Raw genomic sequence first — 1,624 nt, 5'->3', positions numbered from 1 at the left:
TAACAATATGCCTTCGCAGGTCGGTTCTTGACGGATTTTCAACGCTAGCAGTTCATCCGCAAGGATGAAAAGAAAAGGACTAAGAGGACCGCCCTGCTCACACCTCTTGATATCTCAAATAGCTGCTCGTAAAAACCCAGTTTATGGCTGAGCTTTGAGAGCCATTATAGAGAATTGAGAACCAATTTGTAAAGTTAGGCCCAAAGTTAAGTAGTTCTCTATTCTTAGAGCCAATACCTTTCCCAAAAATATGTAATCAACATTTAGTAGAGATATGGGTCTCCAGTTGGTTAATTCTATCAAATTGGTATTGACGTCAGGGAATCAAGGGGCAGTTTAACCTAAGCAGAGCGCCCTGGTGGGATGGGTAATTTGCTCGAATGGTTGGGCTAGTCAACAGAAGCTCATACAAAACCATAGGAAACAGGTTCCTGTCGTGGGCAGAGCTCGAAGAAGTCATCCTATATGTGGAGGTCGCGCTGACTAATCGGCCTTTGAGCTACGTGGAAGACGACGCGCAACTTCCTGTCTTGACTCCTAACTCCTTACTTTTCGGACGACCAAGTGTACTACCTGAGACGGAACCCCATCGTCTGGACAACAAGGATTTACGTAAGTGGGAAAGACATCTCAAGCGCTGCAACAAGCGCTGCAAAGAGGCAGTTTGGAAACGTTGGACGGGGGAGTACGTGAAGGGACACCATGAACATCACCATCTGAAGAATTCAAGAAAGCCTCGCTATCCTGAAGTCGGTGAAGTCATCTTGATCAAGTCCGAAGACAAGAATAGATGATGGTGGAAGATTGGCATTGAACGACGCGATGGTGTTGTTCGCGCTGTAAAGTGCAACATCTCTTTACACTTGAGCTATCCCGTGACCAACCAAGAGCTGAAGAAAGCGGTTCAACATTTGAAGCTCCGGAATTTAGGCCGACACGAGAAGCAGCCGCTACAAATTTAAGCATCCGTGACGTAGCACAAAGCGAAGAAGATTCCTGGATAATTTTGAGCCCTGCGATAGACATGTCAGATATCCTGTCAATACGCGTTTAGTTTCTTTTGCATTAGCTTTACACTCCTATTTCGACAGGATTTACGGGGGTGAGTCAGGTTTTTTTCCATCTGTGATCGCTAAACGGAGGGAAGCGAAATGCATTCCTCGCATTATGTTATTTACCAATTTACCTTTGTGTATGAAGTTGACAATAAAGTTGACAGTTACTTGTGGAAATACATTGTACGTGGTTAGTCTTACGAAGCTCATTTCATCCCGACCAAGGGACTCATCAGGGACCTTTCTGCTTGGCAAACTCGTTATGCATCACGGCCAAAGTCCAGTTCGCTAACAAAATTATAACGGCAATTTCGCCTTATATCGCATAAGAATTCCAGACCGCACAAATTCACGAGTGAAAATTGACAATAAAATTGACAGTTACTTGTGAAAATACATTGTTCGTGGTTAGTCTTACGAAGCTCGTTTCATCCCGACCAAGGGACTCATCAGTCGTATCATTGTCGTATATATGGTCAGCAATAAAACAGAATGAAAGTGATTCGAGTGTGGTTTATTAGCTGCATCAGAGACCGTGGTCATTTCCACCGTTTATAGGATTTTATCTG

At 44.0% G+C, this 1,624-nt stretch overlaps 1 protein-coding gene across 1 annotated transcript; it reads left to right on the top strand.

Annotated features, from left to right (window-relative positions):
- Positions 1-380: 380 nt before the first annotated feature.
- Positions 381-794, top strand: LOC137981636 (uncharacterized). Its single transcript, XM_068828718.1, has one exon. It carries the CDS (start codon positions 381-383, stop codon positions 792-794), a length of 414 nt encoding a protein of 137 aa, XP_068684819.1.
- Positions 795-1,624: the final 830 nt, after the last annotated feature.

Source organism: Montipora foliosa, chromosome 13 (assembly GCF_036669935.1).
Source record: "Montipora foliosa isolate CH-2021 chromosome 13, ASM3666993v2, whole genome shotgun sequence".
Classification (NCBI taxonomy): domain Eukaryota; kingdom Metazoa; phylum Cnidaria; class Anthozoa; order Scleractinia; family Acroporidae; genus Montipora; species Montipora foliosa.
Note: the sequence above shows the minus strand (reverse complement) of the source record. Positions and strands in the feature narration are given on the sequence as shown.